Source organism: Brachyistius frenatus, unplaced genomic scaffold, assembly GCF_029030835.1.
Source record: "Brachyistius frenatus isolate BFR_SWC_R1_liver_20210118 unplaced genomic scaffold, ASM2903083v1 Contig_150, whole genome shotgun sequence".
In the NCBI taxonomy this organism is placed as follows: Eukaryota; Metazoa; Chordata; class Actinopteri; family Embiotocidae; genus Brachyistius; species Brachyistius frenatus.
The window spans coordinates 903,085-929,497 of NW_027210749.1; the positions used below are offsets into that span (position 1 = coordinate 903,085).

The 26,413-nt window shown below is 42.1% G+C and overlaps 1 protein-coding gene across 1 annotated transcript in view; it reads right to left on the bottom strand.

The window, feature by feature from the left end:
• Positions 1-26,413, bottom strand: part of LOC138631151 (multiple epidermal growth factor-like domains protein 11) — a 122,340-nt gene that overhangs the window by 65,214 nt on the left and 30,713 nt on the right. Inside the window, exons 3-6 of the mRNA XM_069715933.1 lie at positions 23,310-23,446; positions 22,143-22,244; positions 19,742-19,842; positions 6,968-7,060 (exon numbers count right to left, since the gene is read on the bottom strand). Of these exons, the coding sequence (XP_069572034.1) occupies positions 6,968-7,060; positions 19,742-19,842; positions 22,143-22,244; positions 23,310-23,428 (415 nt within the window). The 5' untranslated portion in view covers positions 23,429-23,446. The remainder of the gene's footprint in view (positions 1-6,967; positions 7,061-19,741; positions 19,843-22,142; positions 22,245-23,309; positions 23,447-26,413) is intronic.

Below are 26,413 nucleotides of genomic sequence, written 5' to 3' on the forward strand. Positions count from 1 at the left end.
AATTAAATGTGTTCATCTTGCATGAGATCATGAATGACAGACGTTGAACTCAAGTTACTTCCCGATTATTTCATTAAAGGTATTAATGCAACGAAATAGTTCTTAATTCACAATAATCAACGTCCCTTTACTGTTAAGTGTTACAAAACTACAAAAAACGCATCACGATGATTAAACTCGGTGTTACAAAGAAGTCTTTACCAAGTTTTGCTGAGTGTCAAACACAAACCCGGAGCAGAAGCTGCACTCTTTGGATCTGCATGGGTTTTGTGGCGCTGAGCTGAGAGTGTCAGCAGGAGATAAGAAGGCGAGAGGCTCACGGGAGACAAACCGAAGAGTGAGAAGAGACGAAGAACGGCTGTAGGGGAGCGCGGGCCGCATTATGTCGTCGCACACCTTGACAGGCTTTCCCCCCGTTTACGTGGATGCCAGCAAGAGAAATGGTGTGAAACTTGGCTCGTGCAGCGACTTCGGCAGCAAAAGAGAAGCAAATTCATCACTGCAGGCAAAGTGTACGAGCACGATCCTCCCCACCTGCTGTTGTGTGTGTGTGTGTGTGTGTGTGTGTGTGTGTGTGTGTGTGTGTGTGTGTGTGTGTGTGTGTGTGTGTGTGTGTGTGTGTGTTGCCTCCATCTGCATGAACCCGGCGCTGATAAATGGCCCGTCTGGACGCGGCGGTGAGCGAGCGCCCACGCTGGCCGCTGACAGCCACAGTGTCGTCTCCACCACGCGACCTCCGCACATTAACATATTTATAGGAACATTTACAGGAAAAACAAAAAAAAAGACACAGCAGGTAAAATGTGCCTCACATCAACCTGGTATCACGGCAAAAATGTGAAATAGACACGCTTGGTGCTGTCTAGGTGTGAAAGTTACACGTTTCCCTGCAAAAACGCTCAGAGTCATGTGATATACAGGGAAATTAAACTTTTTGAACAAACACGAGGTCATCGTTGGTTTGTGAACGTTATGAATCCTCCAGTTCAGATTCTGTCCGTCACCATCTTTGTTAGTTCAGAGCGGTTTGGAGCAGGAAGTGACCATATTTGAAGAGCTGGGGGAGGAGCCAGCGGTGGATCTGATCGATCTGATTGGAAACACGACGATACTACGTCCCGCCCACCGATAGCTGTAACCTGACTGCACCACAGGCCTGTCAATCAATGAATCTTCTTTTCTAATGAATGAGGGATTATTTTCAGATGGACCTCCAGAAAACTAATAAGAAGGAGTGACTTTAGCTAACAACACCGAGATAACTGATGGACACATTTTATTCACTTTGGATTTGATAAGAGAAGTTGAATGGGAGTCTATGGAGCCGGAGGCTTTTTGGAGCCGACCTCTAGTGGCACTCGCTGGTATTGCAGCTGAAGACATTTCTGGATCAGAACCATTTTACAGACCTGAAGCTACAAACTCTTTTATATCCAGACTGTGGTTTTAACGTCTTGTTCTCATGATCTAGCGTCACATGACATTTACATGCGTGTAACAGCGTGACTATCTAACGTTTTGCTGCAGTGGATGGTGTCTACCTGTGATCCCGGGTTGCTCTCTCACACACACACACACACACACACACACACACACACACACACACACACACACACACACACACACACACACACACACACACACACACACACACACACACACACACACACACACACACCGGGTTTTACATCTTCACTCCTTCTGTTTTCGACACACACATCCAGCTCTGAACTCCGATTTCGTCTTCACACTCTGTCGGAGAAACTTTGCTTCTACATATTAAGTTCGTCCTTTAAAACGCAGCACAAACAACTGAAGTCTCAAAAAGCCGCTCGTAGCTCATCATAAAAGCCATGTTAATTTAATGTACTCGGGCATTGTCCGTTTCCATGACAACAAATGGAGACCTGCACCGAATTCATCACTTACGGGGGAACACAGACAGGAAGATGGACATCGGGGGGGGGGGTATGTGTTTCATATTAAAAACTGTTTGCACTGACAATGATGCAAATTTAATTGGATCAAAGATTTACAACAAACCTTTTTATTGTTTCTGGAGTTTGAAGTCGTGTTCATACAATCAAGATGTTGTAAACTCTAAATACTGTGAGTCACGTATCGGTTCCTTATTTTATGCTTTTCTTTTTTATGTTTCTTTTGCAGAATCTGTCCTCATTAAAAATTGCAAACACAACTTTGTCTCCTTTTTAACTTCCTTAAAGACGTAATTCCCCGCCGATCCGAACTATTCGCTTCCTAAAGTGCCGCTGCAGCAGTCTGCGTCTCCGCCGCCCGACTCCATTAATAATCTTCATCGTCTTAAACGGTCTTCTTTGCGACGTTCCTTCTTTTTATCTGATCCTCGATAATCTCCCTCATTATAATCACCGTCTTTACATTACATGATCATTTTCATCAGAATTTGTCCTCTGTGTCATTCGTGTCTTTGTTTCCCGCTACTTTTCTCTTCCTCCTCCTCCTCCTCCTCTTCCTCCTCCTCTTCCTCTTCCTCCTCCTCCTCCTCCTCCTCCTCCTCCTCTCTCTCCCTTCAGTCCACTTCTAAATTTAAGCGCCTGGCAGAGCATCAAAGATCCTCGGCTGGTCCTGAGTTTGGAGCGAGAAGGCGGCTCGGAGAGCTAATCTGGTTAGCTGCAGAGGACAACCGTCCTCCTCTTCCTCAGCGTCCTTCCTCACCTGATAGTTTGAGTCACTTCAGGTAAAACGCGTTCCTCAGGTGTGTATTGCGTATTTTAAAAGGAAAACAAATCTGCACTCTTTTGTGTTGTAAATACACGTTTTTAAATGGAACATTCTCTCCTAAATACGAGTGTTTTTACAACTATTGGTACGTGTTTGAATGAAGTCACGTGCGGTCAGTTTTAAAGTTCAGATAAAATCCGGTTTCTGGACAAATATTTAAAACTTGAACGCTTCCCGTCTTGTTTTCTACTAAAAAAGTGCGTTTAGTTTCCTAAACATTTCCTCAAAAACAAAATGAAACACGTCAAGTGAAACGTTCAGTATGAATATTTATCAACTTTACAGATATTCCATAAATTAAATTAACGTTTCCGTATCCTTCGTTGTCGAACAGAGTTTCCTCCTTCAGCTGTCGAAAACCACGTTGGCGATGATTGACGCTTTTTTATAGCCAATAAGATTCCGAACAGAAGGATATGCGGTTTTAAGTGGGCGGGGCTTATACCGGACGCAAAGAGTATAACGCTGAAAGATAACTCCCTGCCAGTCGTGTGCGTTCAGTCAGAAAATGATTTTATTTGCTGCTTGCTGATTTGATCATGAAATGAAAGCCTGATGGACATTTTACAAACTTCACGCTGCTCATCTGTGTTCATTGTAAAGAGTTTGATGCGTTCTCTTTTAGATAAACAACGTTTTTCACCAAATTCTCAGAGGAAAAAGATTTTGTGCCGTTGTTTTTTTGGAGGAACACCACCTCAGAAAACCAGCTGTAAAATATTCCTTCTCTGTGGCGTCGTTATCAGATTTGAATCTGGACTCAGACTTCGTGCTGTTTTCCAGCTACAGGAAGTTGTTTGCAAAAAAACGTTCTGCTTCAGTGTGATCAAAGTCACCTGTAGTGATTCTGATGAGACGTGAAACTTCAGACTGTTACCTTTAAAAAGAGACCAAACTTATGCTACATGTACGACAAACAGTTCAACAGCAGCTTTCACTTTACTTTGTCTTGACGAGGAATTTTAGGTGAATTTTACTGGAATATTAAAGGTTAAAAATTCTCTTCATGCTCATGAATAAACAAGAAATATTGTAAATTTTTCAAAACATTTTACTGTTGCAAATTAGAAGTATATAAACATTATTTTCATAACTAGGTTGAAAAGATTTCCACTCAAACGGCAGCGAGCTTTCTCTCTTTGGAGAGCTGATAATGAAGTACATTCATTTACCACATTTTTCAGGACTAAAATAAAACATATGGTCCGGTTGTCTTGTGTTTTTCAGTCTTTGCTGAAGGCTGAATTGTTTCTGACCAACGTTACTTTCTTAATTCACATAATGGAAACCAAAACAAGCTCAGTTCACTCAATGAAAACAGCGAGAGGCGACTAAAAGCTTCAAAAAAGTGAATGGACCTTTATGTGGGGAATATTTAATGAAAGACGGACTTTCATCTTCCAAAAATGTTTAAAGTGTTTGATTTTCAGAATAACATTCATCAACCAAAATCCCAGCTGGACTTTTATCTTCTCGTGTCTCAGCAGTGAAACAGACGCCGAACTCTTTTCCCATCAGCCTCAGCTTCGAACCGGAGGAGCCGGCGTTCGACCGCCAATCAAGATCCGGCGACAAATTACGTTCTCCCGCCGGTGACGAGCAAGACGACAGATTCTGCCGTCGGGACGCGAGGAAAAAATATATTTGAGGCTGCGGCGTCGCTTCATCACTAAAAAACCAACACAGAGGAGCGGTGAGGACGGAGACAGAAACGTGCCGAGTTCAGCACGTTAGCGGTCAATACTTCATCCGGTGCTTCACGTTCGGCCGAAGTGACGGTAGATTTTCAGAAACCGCCGTCTCTTCGGTTCCCTCGATTCCACGAGCAGCAATAAAAACAGGTAAACAACGGGGAGGGGCAGGAGACCAATAACTAAAGGGGGGCTGAAGGGGGGGGTCATTAAGTGGCAATAAACCCCCTCAAATCCCCTCAAACACACACACACACACACACACACACACACACACACACACACACACACACACACACACACACACACACACACACACACACACACACACACACACACGGAGGAGTTCTACTGAACTGGACTCCTGCAGCACCGAGGAGGGCAGCGAGAGTCTGAAGAGTCGAACGTTGGAACCAGTCGGAGGAGATGAGATTGATATCGAGATGCAGTCGCCTCATTTCCACTTCAAAAGTGCAATCAGTTAATTTTTTTTTTTAATTTTTTTTTTTTTTTTACCCCAGAAGCGACCTGAAGATCTTCAGAGAGCTGCTGACCAGTAACCAGAAACTATTTCTATTTCTGCACCTGATGCTTTGAAGCTCCCCCAGCTCGTCCAAATATGGTCACTTCCTGCTCCAAACCGCTCCGAACTATCAAGATGGTGACGGACAGAATCTGAACTGGAGGATTCATAACGTTCACAAACCAACGATGACATCACTGATGGTAGATGACATCACTGATGGATGATGACATCACTGATGGCTGCTGATTCAGTTGGACACACATGTCCAGGTTTAACACTCTTTTCTCTGGTCGACCTTTAAACAACTTTGGCGAATTCAAAATGTGTTCAAAAGAGACAAAAACATTTTTGGAAAAAGGCCAAAATTCTGATTCTGATTCTACGGAACTAAAAAACAAAGCAGGAGAAAAATTTAGAAAACTGCAGATGGTTTGAAAATGCAGAAGACACAGAGTTGATATTAATATCTACGGTGAGTCAGGAGCCGTGTGGGGAATCAGACGTTGGAGCTGCTGCACAATGAATACAAACTTGAGCAGAAGAATCTCCGATCGGCGTCTCCGCAGCAACACGGGGGTGACTTCGGGATTTCATCTCTGGTTTATAAAGACCTTATTGGTCTGGACTCAGATTCTACGTCTGACAATCATCGTAGATGAGCAGCGACAAAAATCAAACCCCAGCTGTGTGTGTGTGTGTGTGTGTGTGTGTGTGTGTGTGTGTGTGTGTGTGTGTGTGTGTGTGTGTGTGTGTGTGTGTGTGTGTGTGTGTGTGTGTGTGTGTGTGTGTGTGTGTGTGTGTGTGTGTGTGTGTGTGTGTGTGTGTGTGTGTGTGTGTGTGTCTGTGTGTGTGTGTGTGTGTGTGTGTGTGTGTGTGTGAGAGTGTGTGTGCGCGTGTGTGCGTCTGTGTGTGTGTGTCTGTGTATATGTGTGTGTGTGTGAGAGAGTGTGTGTGTGTGTGTGTGTGTGTGTCGACTCCATATGATGACATATTTACGACCATAAATTGCTTTTCAGATGCTCTAAATCATAAATCCAAACTTGAACTGAAACGTCCCGCGTGGAGTTTTTGAGCCGAAGCCAAACGAGAAGATCACGACGTCCTTGTTGCTCATTAAACCGGAGATCGGCCTCCGCTGTGAAAAACAGCGCTCTTCAAACTTGACATAAGGTTAACGTCGTTAACTGTCGTCCCGTTAAAATGCCAATCTGTGATCATTACGCTGCGTCGCACACGATTAAACGCTGCTCACGCTCGGCGAGCGTCTTCGTGCGTGAGTTGGTAAACGACGGAGAAGTTTGTGCGAACAACTTTTTACATGCTGGTGACTTTTGGAGTGTTTTTCAAAGTATTCAGAGTTCAACATCAGCACTGAGTTCCTCACGTTCACGTGACCGCTGGTGTTTGTGATTTCAACACGGGCGTCTCGGACGGTGAAGCTCCGCCCCTCTTGAAACGTGATGTCATCAGAACACCTCGCCCGGCTCGTCGTTTCATCCCCGTAGACTTTCTGAACATTTCAAGTGTCTCTGTTGACCGTTTACACAGTTTGACCCAAAATCGGATGTTTTTCTGGATCCTCAGGCGACACCGCTATAAAAACAACCACGATTCTTTAGTGGAAATCACTGCACGGGCTCAGGAACACTCGGCTGTAAGCGAGCAGTTTGGTTCTCCAAAATCTGCTGACGTTTCAGGTGACATCACAAACGTTCAGGTGACCGCTGAACTCAGTGATGATGTTGAACTCTGAATACTTCCTGATGAAGGTCGTTGCTTCCTGCTGCTCCGGTTGGTCGCTGCGCTGCGTTCAACAGCACAAATCTCTGAAGGGTTTTTTGATCGACACCTGCACGTCAGCCGATAAGTAAATAGAGAAATATGCCTGGAAGTTTTGATCATTTTTGATGTTCGTATATGAGAGAAAAGACGACGCAGGTTGAATAAAAGCAGAGCGACACTTTGAGGATGATTTTCTGGGACTCACCGCTGGAGCAGTCCAGTCCTCCCCAGCCGGGCTCACACTGGCAGGTATCAGGAGACACGCAGCGTCCGTGGGCGCACTCTTCAGTACACAACGCTGCAGACAGACAGGAAGAACCAAAACAACGTCAACACAAACAACGTCAACAGAACACAACATGTCCTCATCCTCACTCTGCACAAAATTAAAACCCAAAACTTTATCAGATCGAGTCGAAAACCTTCCAAAACGAGTTCCTTCCCGTCGCCTCCTCTGCGGCACATAAACGCGTTTGTAGGATCGTGTATAACGTCTCCGTTCGATTGTGCTTCGGGCCGCCGTCTAGTTTCACAGTGCAACTTCTAAAGAAGTCGTGAAAAAAAATAACAAATAAAGTAGAATTAAGTTGCAGTTTTTTTTTTTTTTATCCACGTCTGTCCACGCTCATAGAATATATGTAGGGACGCCTTCGAAGGAATTTTCACCAGTAAATCTGATTCCAGATAGAAAAAAAAACCAGGAGTTGTTGCCATGACAACAGACGGAAGCTTTCAAATCTGGGATGTCGCTGCAGAAATAAACAACAGATTCTAAAACGTGGAAGCTTTTCACACGCGTCTGTCGCTGACTCAGTGTCTGACCACGTGCCTCGTCCTCCTCGTCCTCCTCGTCCTCCTCGTCCTCCGTAACGGACACGAATAACGGACAGAAAAGGTTTTTTTTCAGAACATTATGATGTCACGTCGATGTTGACCTTTGACCCTTCGGATATAAAACGATAATTAGCTCAGGTTTTATGGTTTCCACTCTGTTTTTCTCTCTCTGTCCTCATAAACCAGCGGCTGGACTCATGCTGGACAGATGGACTCCTGAAGACAGCAGGACGAGGACGAGGACTTCTGGAGGACATTTTACTGAACGCTGCTCTTTATGTTTGTGTTTTCTAGTGTTTTATTATTAGTTCTCTCTTTGAAACTGGTCACAGCTTCATCGCTGCTAAGAGGAACCCGCTTCATCGTTTTATTCTACTGGCCAAGAGCGGCCCAATTAGGGGCCCGCGGGCCGAGGTTGGGTCCTCATTTGCTTTGTTTTGGCCCTTTTGACAAACTTGAGCTGAATCTCCTTTTTGTTAAGTCCAGTAAAATCCAAACAGTAACGACACAAACTATAAAATTTTGTGCAGCTAAAAAGTTTATAAAATGAGTTTACACTGACTTTAAACAATTTCCCTTCATGTGATCAATAAAGTAAGAAAGTAAATCTGTCTGACTGTCTGTCTTTAAGCTGCCAGTCGAGAGATCAAGGCCGTGACACACTGACAAGAAAACATTTAGAAAAAAGGTTTTTACAATCATTTCTGCTAAATTTTATTTTAGATTTAGAATTGTAATTTTCTTTAGAATATATAAAATTTCAATAAAATGTTTTTTCAAAACAATTTGGGAATTTTTTTGCATTGGACAAAGTAAAGGACGCAGTGACCTTTGACCTCCGAAATGGAATCAATTCATCCTTCGGACCGAGTGAACATTTGTGCCAAATCTTGACGTTTTAGTGACGTATCTCTGGGACATTACGAAAATGTGACGAGTCATGAAAACATGTCTGATGAAAACACGTCTGATGAAAACACGTCTGATGAAAACACGTCTGATGAAAACACGTCTGACTCGGTGGTTTTTCAGATCTAAAAAAAAATAACAAATTCCTGACTTTCCGTGTAAAGGCTTCAACCCCGTGTCTGACATTATTAGTGTTCCTCTGTTATCGAGTCTCAGCTCTCCTGTTTGACGTATTAATATATCAACCAGACGCAGATGAATCTATCAAGAGTACAAATTATGACTGGCGGGTTAATATTTATGTTTCCACCAAGTATCCCGATAGCTCTTTATCGGCATTATACAGCAAACAGATAAGGCGTCTCTGACATCTTCATTTTCAACCTCAAGCTTCTCCGACCGCTGTAATATTTCATTATGACACCACCTTTACAGCAGAGAGCCGCCGAGCGATATCTGCAGGTTCAAAACAAATGGCTCATCACAACGTAAGAAATGGAGCGCTGTTTTTTCACAGGGCCGCCGCATGTCACGCTGTCATTATCCGGCACAGCGATTAGCTCCAGAGGCCGGAGGAGGAGGAGGAGGAGGAGGAGGAGGAGGAGGAGGAGGAGAAGGAAGAGGAGGAGGAAGGGAAATAATGATAGAGAGAGACAGTCAGAAGCGAAAGGGGAGTAAAAGGAACAGAGACAGGCGGGAGGACTCTTCATCATGAAAACGTCCCTCCTGCTGACTTCAAAGAGGAACACATCAAAATGACTTTTAATAATATAAATGCAACTTTTTTCACTTGCAGTTATGAAGTCGTTGCATCACGCGGGATGTTTGTGTTGAAACCCCCTCGAGGCTTTTATACTGTACAATATAATCTAGCATGTTTGTATCTATAATAACTTCCTTCAGCTTTTGTTGTTCCACAAGCAAAAACAACAAAAAAGTGGAGTTCATTGTTTTTACACTGAATTCAAAGCCGTTTTTAAAATAGGAATGTTTTTTAAGTGATAGACTATGAATTACTTATTCATAAATAAGGATATTTTTACGCTTAAATATTTACAAACCTACTTATAAAATCTGCAATGTATGTTTTTTTAGCTATATTAGTGTCCTGCTACAGTCTGCAACGTCCATGTCCATGTTTATATACTGGAATAAAAAAAGAACTATCATCGAGAAAATTACAATAATGTTTCCAAAAAAGTTGGGATGCTGAAAAAAGACCAAAGGCAACATATACATTTTTTAAACTGAGAAATTGTATTATTTCATGAAAAATATCTGCTCATTTTGAATTTGATGCCGGTAAAACACGTGTCAAAAAAGTTAAAACAGGTTCATGTTCACCACTGAGCTACATCACCTCTTGTTTTAACAACACTCTGTAAATATGCTAATAATTGCTCCAAAATCTGAATATATCATTCAGCATTAATGCTTCCTTCCAGATGTTCAAGCTACCCATGCCATGTGCACTAATGCATCCCTGTACCATCACAGATGCTGGCTTTAGAACTGAGCTGATAACAAGCTGGATGGTCCCTCTCCTCTTTAACCTGGAGGATGCAGCATCCATGATTTCCAAACAGAATCTCAGATTGTGATCCATCAGACCTCAGGACAGTTGTCCACTGCACCTCAGTCCATCGTCAATGATCTCGGTCCAGAGAAGGCGGCGGTGTTTCTGGATCATGTTTCTATCTGGTTTCTTCTTTGCATTGTGGAGTTTTAAAAAGCATTTTTTGACGCAGCGTCGAACTTTTTTCACAGATAACTTGTGTAAATCTGGATAATAAAGACATTTGATTTGATCAGAGGCGTGTGGCTGAGAGTCAGACCCGTTAACACGACTGTTAAAAATAAAAATTTGCTGTTTTTCGTGTGATTTGTTGCAACAATTTGTCGGTCAGACGCAGTGACTTTTTTGCAGTCTCTAATTTTGGGGTTGCCTGGCAACCAGCGGAGGGTGTGAATGGGTGTGAAGTGGCGATGTGTCCGCGGTATACCCAGTGCCCAGTGCATTGTGGGAGAGGTGGTAATTGTTCCCTTTTTGTATTGGCAACGGAGGACATTGACACCTCTTTCTACATTATAATTAGTGCTCACACACACACACACACACACACACACACACACACACACACACACACACACACACACACACACACACACACACACACACACACACACACAGAGTCCCATAGTTTCAAAATTAAAAATTAAATTAAAAAAAAAAAGGTGTAAAAATGGTAATTGAACCTATCATAGTAAAAAAAACTTCATGTTGCTTAATGGAGTGAAAAATCAAAGCAGAAGCGTCTTTATTATCATCTGTGAAACTTGTTAAAAAATGAAAGGCTGAACTTCGTCTAACCCCCTCCCCCCTCCCCCTCCCCCTCCATCCAACTCATTGTGTGAGCCTCACTTGTGTATCAGAGAATAAATACTGCATGCAGCATCAGATAGGGATGGCGCCGCTGGAAGGCGGGCTGACAGCTCGGAGACGTCGGCTCCTCCATCACACAGATATGACGCCATGAATGTGGACGGGAAACAAATGAGCATCACATAAATGAAAGAAGAAGCTTTTTCTTTGATTTGATAGGACCTGCATGTGTGCGACGAGCCGACCTGTTTTTTAAGGGCTTGCGGGGAGGTGGGGGGGGGGGTATTAAAAATGAGCGCGGCGTTGGGAAAGTGAAGTGCTGAGTTTGGAGAAAGTCCGCGAGCAGGAAGGAGGTAAGTGCAGGAGTTAGACCGAGCCCGGCGAAGGTGGGTTTTACAGTATCTCAGTCACGGAGGGGTCGTCCTCGCTAAATTTATTACGGCAGCGCGTTAACATTTTACAGCTTTTTTTTCCCGTGCATTAGGACAGAAGCCCTCGCGGCCTCGGGCACTCGGCACCGAACGCAGAGTAAAGATTTCTACTGAGCGGCCGGAGACGAGCTGCTGCCTCTAATACAGATTCAAAAAAACACAGACATCTTCAGCACTCTGCTTCGTGTTCCAGTCTGATGAACCTTTGTTTTATTTTCAAAAAGACAAAAATCCAGTAAGAGCAGCTGAATTAAAAGCCTGTTCACGATTAGTTTACTGATACAGTCGTCAGAAATAAAAAAAAGTTTTCTAAAATCACAAATATGTTTCAGAAACATAAGAACACTTTCACATCTGCTGTTGCTTCGGCAACAAAAACGAGAGAATTGACAAGATGACAGTTTTTTCTATTCTTATTCTTTTCTTTTCTAAATTAATTGTAAAGTTTTGAGATAATTTTTTTCTTATTTTTGTTGAAGGTTAAAGGAGGACGGGCAAAGTACATGACATTAAAAAATCTCTTAATTATTTTGATGAATAAATGTAACATCCGTAGTTTGAATCCAGGAGGTGACAATATGTGTCTCAAGTTGTTTGTTTGTTTTCTAAAAGCTTCATTTTTCCATAAGTCACACGGCTTGCAGCAGATTTCATTTCCGTCCTTCACGGGAAAACGTGTAACTTTCACGCCTGGAGAGCGCAAAGCGTGGCTATGTCACGTTTTGCTGCACTGAGCCAGCGTGTCTATTTCACCCTTTGCCCCGATACTGTTTTTCTCCAATATTTTTACCTCCGAGAGCTACTTTGACAAAATGAAAGCGTCCGGGAGCTACTCGTGTTTAGAAACATTTATTCACATAGCTGAGTTCCACCCAAACCAGGTGAATAAGCTTCTTTTATGTGAACACATATTTAAGTGGTAGCCACCGGCTAGCACAGCTTTAACAAAGCAAACGGGTGTGAAAACGAAGATCTCCTGTCTAAATTCTACATACTGAAACCGTTCAAACTGGAAACACATAAAAAGTAAAGTGAAAGATTTTCTGTATTCGTTAAATAAAAGTTAACTCAAGTGCGCAGCTTTTGTATAAACTACTCTATAAACGTCTGAATGGACTCTTTTATGCTCTCCGGCAGATTGTCCGTGCGAGACAAAACGCATTGCAAACACGGGCGCAGATTTTAATAAGAGAGCCGGAGACACATGCTCCTGTAATCCTCAAGGAGAGCTGATAAATCTTTAAAGGGGCGTCTAATCCTTTCATCCTGCGGATCGGAGCAGAAACGGCTACACGGAGGATTACATCAGAAACGGCTACGACAAGATTAATAGATATCAAATTAAATAATCACTACCTAAATCCGGGCTATTGTCTCGGCACGCCGAAGCAGACTTTAGTGCCCTTGAGTCTCTGGATCGGAGGACCGAGAGCACAAGGAGCAGCGCCGGGACTTCAAGTTTTAAAGGCACACCTGACGTCTTCCTCCGGCGTCGGATCGCCCGCTAAACCTGTCAGACAGGCGGATCACGACATCCCCGGGAGACGGAGAAAGAGTTTTAATATCTCTCCTCTTGTGCTGCGGACATGTTAATGCTCCTTTTTCAATGTTTCTGAATGATAGATCAGATTAAAAGAAATGCTGCATCAGGGATGTAACCAGATTTAACAGGAGCAGGAATGAAGACCAAATGAAATCAAGTCATCGGCATCAAAGATGAACATCCACAAATCACTTTCAAATCATAAAAAAGCTGCTCCTAATAACGTAATTAAAAACCCTATGGACATTTGTAACTATAGAAATTACGACATGTTTTAACCGTAACGTCTCACTGCCAGAACTTTCTATGTTGAAGCAGCGTTTCCGTTTGAGTTTACAGACAATCAGACACTTTTTCATGGGTTTTTTCAATTCTTGCAAATAAATGACAAAAAATTTGAACCGATGCATTTCTGTTTGTTTCTCCGCTGTTCTGAAAACGCACCAAACTGAATTTTTGTGTATCATTTCACCCCAAAATCACACACACACACACACACACACACACACACACACACACACACACACACACACACACACACACACACACACACACACACACACACTGCACATAAATAAAAACAGAATTGCTCCCTCTCAGCAGGTCAACGTCCATCTCTATGGACGACGCAGAATTTATTCTACAGAATTAAAAAGCTGTTTGTCCTTTTTCAAACTGTGAATCTGGTTCATCTCATGATCTTTGTTTTAAAGCTTAAAGTACTTTAACTGCAGAACAGCAGGACCTCAGATGTTCCTCATTTTTCTAAGTTTTAGGTGCTCTGCAACTTTCAAAATACAAATAAAATACAATAAAAACAAAACTCAACTTTTAAAAGAAATAAAAAGCAAGCCACCCTCAAACTACAGATTTAAAAGCTCCATCATTTCATGTCTTTATTTACCTTATTGTGTTTATTAGACGTGTCCCTGGTGTGTTAACTCTGTTTGTTTATTGTATGTTTGCCTGATTATGAATGTTTTTCCCATTCTTGAGTCTTTTATGGAAATGAGATCTCCATCTTATGATTAAATTACAGATGAAATCAGAAGCAGGTGAGCGAGCTCTGGAGAAGCTGAGAGACTTCAAAGGTTCCAAAAGTAAAAAGTTGAAAAAAAAGGACTTCAGACGTTCGTGTCGTGTTTCCTGTGTTCACGAGAAGAATCCGTGTAAACGCGAGCTGCGATGTATTTCGGGGATTTCTCAGAAATGTCAGAAGTTATGAAAGTTCCTGTTTTTCTTTGTAATCTAATAACACGTCTGAGGAAGACGTTGCCGTTCCCGTGGCCTCATCTTCTCCCTCTGTTATCGTGCCTTTTATTTCCTGCGTTACGTTACCCCACCTGCTAGCTTCCTCAACTGTTCGAGGTGGCGTTTATGTTGCCGTTGCCTAGCAACTCCGAGCATATCTTGCACGACTTCCCATGCTGTAACTACAAGGTCATTTTGAAGGTGGCACAAGTTAGCATGTTAAAAAGAACGTGTTTGTGGTTTTCTCTCGAGGGTTTTCTTCTGTTTTTGGATTACAATTATAAAGTTTTCTACTCTTCTGCAGCGATTCCTTAGCGGAGGAAATGCTGAATGTGGAATTGCAAAAAGAAGCCGGTCCAACATGCTCTATGCTGTCCTTCTCTTGCTCTGCTCTCCCCTCGGCCGCCCGACAAGAGTCTGGTTCTATCAGAGGTTTTTATTCCTTTTAAAAGACACATTTTCCCTTCCAGCGCTCACTCACGTGGGAATTGTTGAATTATTGTGTTCGTCTCTAATATTGTGAAGGTTGTTTTATGTGAACAAAATTCAAATCAATATCAGTAACAATTTATTTCGACTCCGTTCAGACTAAATTCCCTTTTTTTCAACGTGGGATTCAAATACAGTTCATTTGCTCACTTCAGGTTGAAATATAATTTTTCAGAGCATTTTAATCTCTACAGATATTGAAATTAAAAGATAGAAAATGCGGAAAATGATACATTTTGGATGTTTTTTTTTTTTTTTTAACAACTTCCAACACTGCAGCTTCCTGTTATTTCACTGACACATTTTTCCTTTTATTCTGAATCAGAGGAGCATTTTTGTGTCGAGATCAAAATCTCAGCAGTAATTTATATCAGAGTTGTTGGTGGAGGGGGGAGGGGGGGTGAAGCAGGTCGATGGCTGATGAGGTCACAGAGGAGCCGAGCTGCTCGAGTTCAACGGGGAGGACAAAGTCGGAGATAAAAAAATTAAAAAAACGGCCTTCAGGCTGGCAGGAAACACGACAAAAAGTTTTCCTGCGACTGAAAGACAACGAACAATAAAAAAAATCAAATAAAAAAAAAGACACGTCCAGTTTAAGTCGCAAATTCTAGTAAACATACATCCTGCACATAATTACATGTTCATCTGAGAGATAAACAGGAAATGAAAAACAGACAGAGGAAAACCCTGTAATCAAATTAGCCCCGCCCCCCCACCCTCCCTCCTCCTCCGTTGGAGAGAGGAAAACCTTTCAGTCGGCTGAAGCGTACAACAAAAGACCTGTCCGAGCTCGTTAGTGTCAGCGGACGACGGCCGCGTCGTTAACGCTGAAGAATTAAGCTCGCGGGCGTTCGGATCGCCCGGCCGACCGGAGGCCCCGAAAAACACGTGCGAAGCGTCTCCACAATGGAGTCGGAGGTTTGCTTTCGTCTGGGTCCCGCGGGAGAATCTAATAAAGTTGTTTACAAGCAGACGCCGAATAAAGACACACAATACAACCCCCCACCTCCCCCCGCCCTCCCGGCTGACCCATTCACTTCCCCTCTCTCCGGTAAAGAAAAGCAGCGCTGCTCCATACAGTTTACCATCTAGGGTGGATAATTGATTTCTTCGATGGGATGCAGGAGGGTGAGATACACGGACATCTTCTTTTTCATTTTACACATTTTTTTGGGGACATTTTTTAGTGAAAGATTTTAAAGGATTGCATTTCAAAAGATCTCACTTTTATAGACGCAGTCGGAGGAAATTCAAAAAGGACAACTATCTTATTCTCTCTTCTTCCTTCCTGTATGAGCGTGCAAAAAAAAAAAAATCTATATTCAATAACAACTAAACCAGCCGCTCCTACAAACTCCCAACAAACGGACTCCGAAGGTCCTAAAATACCGACGACACCTGCCGCCTTGCTTCATCACTGAGGAGCAGCAGTGAAAGTACCCGAACAACCAATCAGAGACCATCCTCTGACCGACTGTTGTCGGATTGAGGGATCCATCAATAATATCTGGTATTTGAGTGGCTAAGAAGAAGGTCGAATCTGAACTCTGATGTCACCGTTCACAGTCCTCCTGCGTTTGTAATTCAGCCCCCCGGGGTTCAGTTTCTGGTGTTGTCGTGTGCTTTTGGACTCGTGAACTCACTTTAATGTGAGCCGTATGGACGGGAGGACAGACGGACTGGTTGTATCACCTCTGTCCTCGGTGACAGTGCATAAAGTCGTCCTATCGATAAGAATAACAAAAAGTGTAAATGTTTATATGGGCTCTATATTTCGGACTATTTGTGTCGAGTACATGGACCTGAAAGTGGAGCAGAGGAGCTGACAGCCGAGTGTTCCTGAGCCCGTGCAGTGATTTCCATAAAGAATCATGGTTGTTTTTATAGCGGTGTCGCCTGAGGATCCAGAAAAACATCAGATTTTGGGTCAAACTGTGTAAACGGTCAACAGAGACACTTGAAATGTTCAGAAAGTCTACGGGGATGAAACGACGAGTCGGGCGAGGTGTTCTGATGACATCACGTTTCAAGAGGGGCGGAGCTTCACCGTCCGAGACCGAAGAAGGATCGTCAGGTCAGGAGACACCAGGTGGGTTTTCTTTGTGTCACCGTGAATTGGTCCCCCAGAGTCAGACTGTCAACACGAGTTCCACCGGGACCTTCTGAGGTTCTGTTCTGGTTCCGACTTCTTTTCTGCTTCGTAGTCTTCAGGTCAGTCTGGGTTTGGTACTTCCTGTTGGATTTGGAAATGACTCCCCTCTTGCTGTCTGTCTTTGTTTTACTTCCTGTCCTTTGTATGATTGTTGGCCCCGCCCCCTGATTAGTTTCATTCATCCCTCGTTGTCCTTCCCTCCCTGCTGTATTTTAGTCTGTGCTGAGCTGTGACGCCATGGCAACAAGCTTCTCTAACACAACAACACGCCCCGCTCACTGTCGAGAAGAGGAATCAGTGGAGATCTCTGCATGGGCTCAGGAACACTTGGCTGTAAGCGGACGTGTTGAACAGTTTGTTCCCCAAAATCTGCTGTTTCTCTGCTCCAGTTTCAGGTTTCCATGGTAACATCACTAATGTCCAGCGGTCACGTTAACGTGAGGAGCTCAGTGATGATGTTGATGAAGAGACGACTCTGAATAGTTCCTGATGGAGGTCGTTGCCTCCTGCTGCTTCGTGTTCGTCGCTGTGCCTCCGAGTTTCTTTTTCGATTGATCTTCATTGTTGATGAGAACATCTTCTAAAGTTAATAAACTCGAGCACTTCTGAGATCACTAAATTCACAGGTTTTATCTGCCGTGATATCTGCAGGATTTAAAGGCAAAGCGTGAATGTTAAAGCTGTAAATTTCAGGAATCACTTCACAAACGACACGTCTGAAACTCTACTGCAGCGTTTTTTCTCGTCCTTTTGCGGACCAGCTCTTACGTCGGCCACGCTGTGACTTTGCAACTTTCCGACCAAAACAAATTCTCGGGATCAAACAAAACTAAACAAAATGAGCTTTTAAATGAACCGTTTCAATCGTGAAACGTTTGTGCGACGCTGGAGACTTTAAATCAGCGTCAGACGGGACGAGATAAATGGATTTTTGAGAAGAAGCAGCGGAGAGTTTCTCAGAGCGTTTCTCTAACAATTAATAACAGAAGCTGGGTTTTTACACTTAAATAAAGAATTACACTGAATGCGCGCTGCGTATCCGCTCTGAGACAACATCTGTCGTCTCATCTGCTCCCTCTAATTGTCTGAAGCTCTAAACTGATGGGTTTTATTTTTTCTTCTATTCGGAGGAGAAAAAAAGAAAAAGCACCAAAAAGCTTCAAACAGGGATATTTATCTGTCTGATCAACAGAGGCGTCGCGGCGGGAAATCATCCCCGGCATGAAAGGTGAGAGAGGAAACAACAAGTGTTCAAACAACACAGCTGAGATCTTTCAGCTGATGTCCAAACGCTTTTTTTTTTTTTTTTTTTTCTCGTCCTTTCTACTTTTCTCTTCCAATTTTAACGCAGATTTTCAAAGCTGTCCGTGGTCAAACTTTAAGTAGAAACGCCGTGGGTTTTGTAACGTAGCCGGATTGATGCGACTCTTGACGGCGCTCTCCCGGCAGATAAAGATAACCGGCCGGCGCCGAGTGAAAAGATAACGACTGAGATTGAACCGCTGCAATTTTAACAAGCCGGGATACTTTGTGTGCAGCGAGGCGGGAAAAAAAAAGAAAGGAAAAAGTTTTGAAAAATAACAATGCAGATGACAGGAAAATGATTTTGTTTGTTACAGATACGTTATGCCATGTTTTTTTTGGGGGGGGGAATTATTGTGCAGAAAGTGAGAATGTTTTTTTGTTATTGGTTTTGATCCGACACGATGATGTGCAGCCGGCTGCAGTTTAACGGCGTCAATACGTCTCAGATAAAAAGAAGTGAAGAGCGTATTAACACCTGATGGGACAATAAAATTAAAAAGGCTCCATTTTTTTTTTTTGTTTAGTTAGAAAGTGAAGCGAGGACATTTATTGGGTCTTTACATCATCGTTACATCATCAGACGCTGACGGCTCACATCTCTGCTGCTGACAGTGTCGACTCGAACAGAAACAGGCCGCAGGCGATGAACCGGGTCGGACTGTTAACTTTTAAAACGGATTTTTTTTTTAATAACATAAAACCTGCAGTTTAAAAGATTTAAATCAGTGTGAAACATGAGGGTCGGGACCTTCGAAAGAGCTCACGGGATAAATCTGAAGAGGTTGTGAGAGTGAATCCAGATGTTTCTGACTTTTTCTCCTTTAATCGAGTGTTTTACTGTACAGGTGGAGAGGATCCAAAACACAGGAAACAGCAGGTGAACGCAAACAAAAACCAAATGTTACGACAATAACTTCTGTTCCCTGAAGGAGAGGAACGAGCTACCACACATTTTGTACGTGATGTCGTCCAGGTCAGGTGGGAGCGTGGTATCCAGTAAGATCTGGGTTGTACCGTGTATTTTTCGGGTGGACTGTTTGAAAGTGAGCGGATCAGATTTAGTGTGTCCAGACATAAAGAACCTATCTGCATTGGTTGCTGTGGTAACGACGTAGCTACGTTGGATTTCCAACGCAGAAGCAAAAGTGCCGGCAAAAAAAAAAAAAAAAGTACAGCCAAAACCTCTGCTCTGATAGCTCTGCTAGCGGTAGTAAAGATTCTGCTGACAATGACGTTGTCATCAAAAGTCGCGTTTTCAGTGATAAATTGCATAAATCACATTTCAGGTGTTTTTTTTGTTGTTTTTTTTAATTGCAACTTTTTTTCTCAACTTGCAATTTTGCTAATTACTGAAATTTTACTGAAAAAAAACACTTAAAAGTCCACAAATTACGTCGCAATTTTTAAGAAATGTCACCGCAAATATCAAACATTTGTGATTGCAACAATCCAAATAAAAAATTTGCAAAAGCAAAAGTCCGCAGGACTGAACGGTGTCCATCTTTGTTGACAGATTTCTCCCAATAATCAGATTACTTAAATGCATGTAAACGTAGTCACTGATTCTAAACCACTCCGGAGCGTCGGACTTCATGTGGCATTTCCTCTTCCAGGTAAACTTATTTCTATTTGTACACCCGACAATTCGGTTGAAACGATTATCAGGAATGAACGGGACTTACGAACACACAGGTCTCCGCTCTCGTAGAAGCCGGGGCAGCACTGGGAGCGTCGGCGGTACATCGTCCTCACCCCTCTCCTGTACGCCGTCTTGTAGCTGATCCTGGACACGAGACACAAACACAGAGAGGATCAATGTCGGCAGACGAGACGTTACGAATCCTCCAGTTCAGATTCTGTCCGTCACCATCTTTGCTAGTTTGGAGCGGTTGGAGCAGGAAGTGACCATATTTGGACGAGCTGGGGGAGGAGCCAGCGGTGGATCTGACCGATCTGATCGGAAACCTGACGATACTACGTCCCGCCCACCGATAGCTGTAACCTGACTGCACCACAGGCCTGTCAATCAAACAGACACGCCCCCAAAAACAGGTCTTCTTGAATCTTCTTTTCTAATGAATGAGGGATTATTTTCAGATGGACCTCCAGAAAACTAAGAAGAAGGAGTGACTTTAGCTAACAACACCGAGATAACTGATGGACACATTTGATTCACTTTGGATTTGATGAGAGAAGTTGAATGGGAGTCTATGGAGCCGGAGGCTTTTTGGAGCCGACCTCTAGTGGCACTCGCTGGTATTGCAGCTGAAGACATTTCTGTATCAGAACCATTTTACAGACCTGAAGCTACGAACTCTTTTATAAACAGTCTGTGGATCTATTCTGTGATTTGGGGCTGCTAAACACAAATATTATTAAAAAAAAATCTAAAATGATTTCATAAAGAAAAATAATAACTCACAAGAATTGTTTTCCCTGAAAAATAAAGTGCATTGAGCATTAAACTGTAAGTCTGTGCTCTTTTCGTTCAGCCGCATATTCAGCTGACAGCGGTGCCTCCCGCTGCCACTCCTACAAGAACACAGTGATCACAACACTTCTGAAAGACGAGCAGCACTTAAGATGTTCAGGAGAGTTTTCTGCCTCTCGTCCAAGGACACCGATGTTTTCTGACATTTCGGCTGCGAGGATCCACGACTCAGCTCTTAGCCGGAGCTAAACCGGCGGCCATAAAGCTTAATGTGGTCATTAAAAGCCGCCGTGCTGACGGTTGCTCATTAAAGACGAACACATCGGGGCAGAGCTGAACTGTCAGAGTTATGTCGTACAGTGTGGTGACTGTAGAGTCAAACTGTGTACAGTACAGGATGTACTCTGGTTAATAATACTGTACATGAGGTCTGCTTATGTCTCTGAGGGAAAGCAGAAAGGAAACTCATGATTTGTCTTAAATCTATTTAACAGTCCAATCTTGTGCTATAAAAACTCCTTCTTTTAAACGCTTTATGTAATAAAAAAAATACCATGAAGCCCTTTTTAGCAGCGAGCATAATAAAAGCATTACATTTATGGTTTATAACAGAGTATAATGTGATTTTATGTGGATATTAAGAACAATGATAACTCCAAATTTTATGTAAAATATGTCTTGTGTAAAATATGTCTAAAATACATCTTTATTCTATATAGGCTATAATACAGTACTATAATTGAAAAGTGCAGTTGAAATATCAGTCAAGCTGGTTACGACCATATTATTGCAGTTATCTGTGTAATGCTGCCGAAGCAGCACTTTTTTTCTCCAAGTTAGGAAATACCATTTTCAAAGTTTTCCGGAATAAGTTGAAATTTGTTTATTTTTGTAGTGCCTGAAAATAAATTAATCTTTAAAATGTATTTAATGCAGCGTAGTCAATAAAAACAAATAAAATGGTGAAGGTTGTCATAATGACGTAATGACTCCTTTTGATCCGCCACCGTTTGCCCTGTTTAAATTACTGCATTAATGCTGTTAACACAAACTCAACACCTCCTGTATCTGTTTCAAATTAAAAGCCCTCAAGTGTGACAGGAACTCTTCCTTTCTTAACAAGGCTTTTATTTTGAAACATTTGCAGGAACGTGTAAATAAGTAATCCAAAACACCTGTTGAAAATAGTGGGATTATATTTTTAACTTTATTACTTTAAACTGATGGCAATATACGTTATTGACTGTTGTATTTAGTCAATAACATTAGAAACAGCTACAACTTTACCTCAACAACACGACACTGCACCCGATTACAATCCAGCTAACTGCTTTATTCAAATTTTCGCATTAAGTCATGACCAAATGTTTTGAAATTTAGGAGCCACTCATGTTTATTCCACAAAAAATGGTGCATTATGCTATAATGTTAAAAAAAAATTACGGAAAGAAAAAAATGCTTTGAAAGTGAAACTAGAACTCCAAACATTACTGTTGACGTAATACTTCTGGATTTTGGACAACCTGAAGGTGTCACCAAGGGCTTTAAAACATTTTCTGATATTTTACGCTCAATTTTGTATTGATAAATCAGGAAAAAATAAGATGAAGCGAGAACCATCAGGTGCTCCAGTAGGTCACATGGTTACGTACCTGTGTCTGGTGCATTTGAACCAGTTGAGGATGTCGGTGCAGCGGGTGTAGTAGACCTGGTCGAACGGATGGGCGTAAGACTCCTGAACAGTCACTGCATAACTGGAGGAACACACACACACAAAAAAAAAATATATATATATATATATATATATACAATTTTTATATATAAAATCACACACAGATTAACAGGAGAAAGAGTCACATTTTAATTTCTATTTCTGAATAAACTTCTGTCATTTTAAAAATAACAAACCGCCCTCCAACATCAAATTGAGAAATTTCTCTGAAATAATGTCAAGGTTTTTAGTTTAGAACTGGAAAACTATTTTATGAATATTTCCCAAATGTAAACGTCAAAGAGGAAACTTATTTTTCTTACCATGCCACGATAATCGCGACGTGAAGTATCAATGCCGGCATAAAGAGGTATTTAATTGATTGTGCAGGAAAACTTGTATTTTATTCTCTTAAAATACTAAATTCATAATTACTGGACATTTTTAAAATGTTATATAAAATGTTAAAAATGTTATAAAAAATGTACAATTTATCTTTATCTTTTTTTTTTTTTTTACAATTTTCTTTTACATTTTTACAATTTTATATACATTATTTTTAAAATTTTCTTCTTTATTTTTTAAATTTTATATTACATTTTTACAATTTTATACTTTCTATTTTATAGCCTCTATTTGTATTCTGTCAATTGTATTGCTTTTATTCTGTATGTTTCTAACATTATGCTGCTGTAGTAAAACAACTTCCCCCTGCGGTGTCAAGAAAGTTGAAGTATATTTATTTATCTATCAAAACCACAAACTCCGGATATTTAAGAATCACATCACTGCCCCGACCCTTGAGCCTCAGAAGTGAAACCGTCGTCAGAGTTAATATCAGTTTGTCTGATTCCACGGAGATTATCGATCACATCACCTGCTTCTGACCCGCGTCGCTCAGAGACCACTCAACACGTCACATCACCATCGCTGTGAATTTACGGCCTCCAACGACCCCCCCCCCCCCGCCCCTCTTCCCTCCCCCCCGCCGTAAAACCTTTTTACCTTTTTTTGATTATTGGCAAACGCTCGCTCTTGATTTGTGGCGGCAAGTCCATTAGTTCACTGCAGCATATCATCTGGAAGATGGGGGGAGGGGGGGACTGACCTCTCCCAGTGGCTGCACACGTTGGGGTCGTCGGGGTTGAGGGGCGACACGCCGGAGATCAGGCCCAGCAGGAAGAGCGGCAGCAGCAGAGCGTCGGGGGGGAACCCGCCGGCCCCCATCGTCCTCCTCCCTCCGTCCTGAAGGGGGCAGCAGAGAGAAACCGTGGGAGGAAAAAGATGACACCTCTTACTGTCACTCTCTCTGCTCGTTTCTGCACCTATCCCCCCTCCCCCCCCACCAAAAAAACAAACAAAAAAAAAACACTTTTTTTTTCTAATTATAGCGTCTGAGGAAGCTGCAGCTGTTCCTGAACGCCACACAAGAGTGTTTCTTTTTCACTGGACAGAAGAATCAGTGTGTTGAACAGAAAACACGTTGATTTCTGGGTAAAATAATTCCAGCTGTGGATATTTTGGCGGGTGATGTGTTCACTGTTTGTTAGTGTACGACAGGAAGTGTGTCATCCTGAACGCAGCACACGTCTGCTCCTCAACACGTTTCAGGTGTCTGCGAGTCGGTCGCCGTTCCACCGAGGAGGCTTTTCTTCTCTAAATTTTCTCAAATGGTTTCACTTAATTAACAGATAGGACCGTCCTGAGAGCTCAACGCTCTGCGAGTTGAGAAAACTCATTAAAATAGACAACAACAAAAAACTAATAAATTAAGAAAGAATTTTTACCAATTTGACAACACAGGCGCTGCATTTTGTTTTTTTAAACAGAGAAACGCTGCAAACAGCACAGACTATAATTACAATGTTTCCTGGAGGCCACTAAAAACACACCTGTCATAGCAATAGTTCGCTACTCATGAAAGGAATCTTAAAACAAACTACAACTTTTACAAAGGAATTTTGAGTTTGCAAATGCAGCTACTGAAGTAAAAACAAAACATTAGAAATCAGCTGTGATGTCATCAACCAGCAGCGATGTCATCAACCATCAGTGATGTCATCAACCATCAGTGATGTCATCGTTGGTTTGTGAACGTTATGAATCCTCCAGTTCAGATTCTGTCCGTCACCATCTTTGCTAGTTCGGAGCGGTTTGGAGCAGGAAGTGACCATATTTGGACGAGCTGGGGGAGGAGCCAGCGGTGGATCTGACCGATCTGATTGGAAACCTGACGACACTACGTCCCGCCCACCAATAGCTGTAACCTGACTGCACCACAGGCCTGTCAATCAAACAGACACGCCCCCAAAAACAGGTCTTCTTGAATCTTCTTTTCTAATGAATGAGGGATTATTTTCAGATGGACCTCCAGAAAACTAAGAAGAAGGAGTGACTTTAGCTAACAACACCGAGATAACTGATGGACACATTTTATTGACATGAATTTACTTTTTGTTTTCTAAATGCATTTGCTATGTTGCTGGATCAATGTTTATCATTTCATGTATGAATATATATATACACACTGAACTGTATATTAATTTGGCATCAACACAGCTGAAATAATAAAAGCATATTCTTACATTTCTAATATCTAAGATGCTAATAAATCTGAGACCCATTTACTACTGTATATAAAGGTGTCTTTTTGAGGTGTTGTTCCTGTTTAGACATCAGAAGTGAGACAGAAAGAGACTCAATAAATAGCGCAAAAGATAAAAGTTGGTGGTCTGAAGAACACTTTGTCTTTGGTCACTGGTCTTTCATCTTTGTCTTCACCGATCCAACGTCTTCATTTTAACGAGCTAAACGGAGCGACCACCTCTGTTTGAATCGTTTGCTTGATGCGTGTGAAGAAATGTTCAACATGTGGTTAGTAAAGGTAAGAAAGAGGCTTTAAACCAGGACGGAAGGAGAAAAATACACGTAATCACAGTAATTCACAAACTGGATGACCTTAAATTAGCCGCGCTGTAAAAGTGAAGCAGGCGGCAATTTTAAGAACAACGTCAGCGAGAGGCGTCACGTCGTAATTCAAAGGAAAGGCAACAGGACGATCGATGCGACGGGCGTAAGTACGGAGGTTTCTTTAAAACGGAACACCGGGCCGAGAAAGCAGCTGTTATTTTCTACAGAAACCTTCTGTACTGCGATGCAAAATAAAATCATACAGCACAGTTTGGTCTCAACAGAAATCACTCACTGCCTCACACAAACATCAGCAGCTGGGAAACATCGGCCTGAACTGAAGATGAATCTCTGCACAAATAATTTCTACCTTCCATAAACACTATTTTTGCTGCGAGATGGAACCACCACTTTTTACAAGATGCTAAATATCCACGTTCACCATCGCAGCGTTTCCGTGTCGGTCTGAGAGGACGGACGTCTCAAAATGTTTGAATGTTTCCTGTTTCACGCTGACAACCGCCCCAAAAAAGGAAAAAACCCACCCTGCTGATGATGACTAAATGTGTGAGTGACAGCGGTGCCGCGGGCCGAGTCCTCCCTCCCACGCCGCTCCGCACGGCGGTGACATCGTCTCATTAGGTGTCGTACGGCCGATGGTGTTTTTCCCCATTTTTTTACCTTGCAGGTGTCGACCGTGTGACGACGGGGCTGCAGACCGGTTACAGAGGGAAGTGATGCATGCTGGGTCAAGTTTTTGGGTGAATAAAAGCTAAAAGTGTAGAATTGTTTTTTTTTTGTTTTTTTTTTATAAAAACCTTTCAGAAGCTCTCGTCTCCTTCTTTTCTGCGTCCTCTCGTGTTTGTGTTTCGTATTTTTGTCCGTCTTCGTAAACTGCTGTGTATTTTTCTGTAAACCCTGTTTAATGTTTTTTTTGTCCCTGATTGTAACGGTAAGAAGAACTTTGACAGCCGACGTCACACCAGCAGGCTTTAATTCTATATTATTGAAGCAAACCAGAAGGTTTCCCACCGTATGAGAACCGTATTTCACAACTCTGGTCAATTGTCAGTTGAAATTTGAAAACATTTTTTAATTGAATTGTGAAAAAAAAATCACTTTCTTGAAAATAAATGAAATGCATTCATGTAAAAGAGGGATTTTCGATTGTTGTTAGTTGAAGGTGAAGCTGCAACTAATGGTTGTTTTCATTATGGATTAATCTGGCGACTATTTTCTCCATTAATTGACAGATTTTTGGTTTGTAAAAAAATTGGGAAAATAGTCGTCACATGTGAGTGA